The sequence below is a fragment of the Priapulus caudatus genome, unplaced genomic scaffold (genome assembly GCF_000485595.1).
Source record: "Priapulus caudatus unplaced genomic scaffold, Priapulus_caudatus-5.0.1 Scaffold104, whole genome shotgun sequence".
Taxonomy (NCBI): Eukaryota; Metazoa; Priapulida; class Priapulimorpha; order Priapulimorphida; family Priapulidae; genus Priapulus; species Priapulus caudatus.
The window spans coordinates 278,069-280,852 of record NW_014577165.1 but is presented as its reverse complement, the minus strand read 5'-3'; the positions used below and the strand labels follow the sequence as shown (position 1 = coordinate 280,852).

Sequence of the window (2,784 nt, the reverse complement as noted above, 5' to 3'; positions counted from 1 at the left end):
CTGCTCCTGCGGTTTGTCAACTGCAGGCAATCGGTATCAGAGAGACAACCGGCAAAAAAACAAAAACAACGCGGCTTTTTTTAGGGAGCCTGCCTAGCGTGATCACAAACACCAAGGTAAAGCTGGACGAGAGATTGGGCGGACGGCACAGACCGCTTGAGGCATTTTCAATAAAAAACAATGCTGAATAAACACGAAAATGGTATTTAGCTACCAATGTCTTAATGTTTCTCTACCTCTTTCGCCTAGTATGCTGATAATTTACGCTGTATAATCCGGTCAAATGCCCTCTGGGCAAACACACAGGTACACCGCACGGCGACCAGGCGCACTGATCTGGCCGCACACATTTACACTTAGGCCATGAGAATTGGAAGGTATGAGTTTTTTCCCGGTCCAGCCGCCCGCATGCCAGTCAGAGCCACCGGCCGGAAAAATTCAGAATTAATTTTGCAGAAAGTTATTCATTATTTTCATTGTAAATCATTGAAAACCCAAGTTGTCGCATTTCAGAGCGATTAAAACATACATTAATACGAATACGAACAGCATGGCTGACGTTACGTATCCTGAGTACATCGACATTAACACCCGATCCCTCAAAAACGTGCCAAGGCTACAGTTTGGAAATGGTGAACCAGCCAAAGTAACTGGTAGGCTCGCTCGCCGACCATTGAGAAGACGCTCTGCGGCTCTTGTTTTAATTGTGGCCTTGGCCTTTGGAATGTTCGAATGCGCTAAGCTCTGTGTGTCACACGCGATTTATCATTCGACTAGGAAATTGTCTGCTTAGCTACTAAGTGCCCTTGATTGCCGACGTTACGTGAGATAAGCATGCCCTCGAGTGTTCCTAGGGTCATGTAGCCAAGGTCAGTGTCTCCAGGTGTGACTTCTTCATCACCTGATGCGAGACAGCCGAACTCTTGATTACACGTGAAGACTTTGCTCCTGTGTGTAGCCTGTGCCGTGTGGTAGTGTGGCGAGGGTGGCGTGTTACGGGGTGAAGACTTTGCTCCTGTGCATTGTGATGTGGTGTGTTGTGGTGGGGTGCCTCGTAGACACGTGTTAAATCACGCCACATCCGTTGACCCTGCATGTGTTCTCTTAGACAGACCCGGACTTCTTGTTCCCATCTGCAGGCAGGCAGCTGTATGCAGTCTGGAACGGGCTAGCCCAGCCTAGCCCTCGGTGAGAAATTACCACAGCTTGGTAACAGCAACCCGGACACACGCGAGGTTCCCAGACACACATACATGTGTGCACTGTGCAGAGGCGCTGTCACGCATGAGTCGGTAGTGGGCTCCCCTCTCGCACTGCCTCAGTTCGTACTCGCGCGTGGGAAATTATAAACCGAGGAGATTTCTTGCACTCCAGTCTATAGCTGTCAAGATGAAGCGGCGGATGTAGTGACGTCACTACACGCTTCAACGTGTGCGTGTGTATATATATACACATCACCCAACAGCGGTTATTGTTATTTCTTACTGGCTCGTAACATACACGCGCGTTTCTGTTGCAGAGAGGACACGGTGCTAGCGTGACATACCTTTAGGGTTCTTTACGAGGACTGATTTAGTGGCGCGTTTTAACAGCAAACTACCTACTTCCTAGTTGAGGTCACACGCTTTTGTCACGTGTTTGTCACGCGCTTGTCAAGGCGAACGTGACTGCATTTGTTGCGGTAAAGTACCGCTGTCTTGGGACATCACGGGTTTAACGTGAGTCAGTCTGTTTTATGTAAGTGAGATAAATAGCGAGAGAGGAATCTTCATGTAATGCATTTTACTGGCAATTCGTCGATGAGATCGCATCAGTGTTAATCTGCGAGTGTAAACACGCATCAACTTCGCGCGAGTTTCGGATTCTCGCAGCATCCGGGACGAAAAAGAAAACGAGAGACTAAACATCACTTTCGTATCTTTCAGGAGGATTCGTCTTCGACAAGCAGACGCCGCAACGCCGACGCCACCACGTTATCGGTAGAGGGTTCCTCGACACTGCGTCGTTTATCCTACCCAGAACGCCCACGATGAACGTACGCCGAACATACACGAACCCCCCACTGTGAACATACGCCGAAACCTTACGCAGAACTCTCGGCGAACCTACTTCGAACTCTCCCTCTCTGAATCCGCACGGAATCTTCGCGGAACCTTCACTGAACACACACCGAAGGCCTCGAGGAACGTCGTCGTGGGATGATCGCGAACATGCAGCAGCCGCCGGCGACGGGGTTCAGCGGGGCGTTCTACGCTCACGGCCGCTTCTGCGCGTCGCACCCGTGGGAGGTGATCGTGGGAACGCTCACCCTGCTCTGCATCGTCTCCATGAGCGTGCTCTCCACCGACCACGTGTGCGGCTTCAACCAGTGCGAGGGACTAAAGGTGAGCGCCATCTATTGGCGGGATCATGACGGGTGGTTGAAGTAAAAGGGTAGGGTAGGGTAGCGTGGTGTGGGTGAATGGCAAAGTGGAGTGGGGTGCTTGAAGTAAAAGGGTAGGGTAGGGTAGGGTGGTGTGGGTGAGTGGCAGAGTAGAGTGGGGTGGTTGAAGTGATACGTGTTTCATGAATGGTCAAACGTATCGATACGTGTATCGTCAAGGTTTGTATACTGTGATACATCAGTGTATCGATGAATCGTCCCACCCATAATTTTGGTAAAGTAGGGTGGTATGACAGGGTGGTGTGGGAGCGAATGACCGGAGGAGGTAGGGCGATGTGTGTAACAAAGCAGAACGAGGATGTGGTCGTGAGAATAATCATATGCGTGCTCTGGTAATAGAA

The 2,784-nt window shown here is 50.5% G+C and overlaps 1 protein-coding gene across 1 annotated transcript in view; it reads left to right on the top strand.

Moving 5' to 3' along the window:
* Positions 1–1,487: 1,487 nt before the first annotated feature.
* The window catches only part of LOC106805173 (3-hydroxy-3-methylglutaryl-coenzyme A reductase-like), an 18,581-nt gene continuing 17,284 nt past the window's right edge, over positions 1,488–2,784 (top strand). Inside the window, exons 1-2 of the mRNA XM_014806668.1 lie at positions 1,488–1,718; positions 1,926–2,425. Coding sequence (XP_014662154.1) covers positions 2,199–2,425 — 227 coding nt within the window. The 5' untranslated portion in view covers positions 1,488–1,718; positions 1,926–2,198. The remainder of the gene's footprint in view (positions 1,719–1,925; positions 2,426–2,784) is intronic.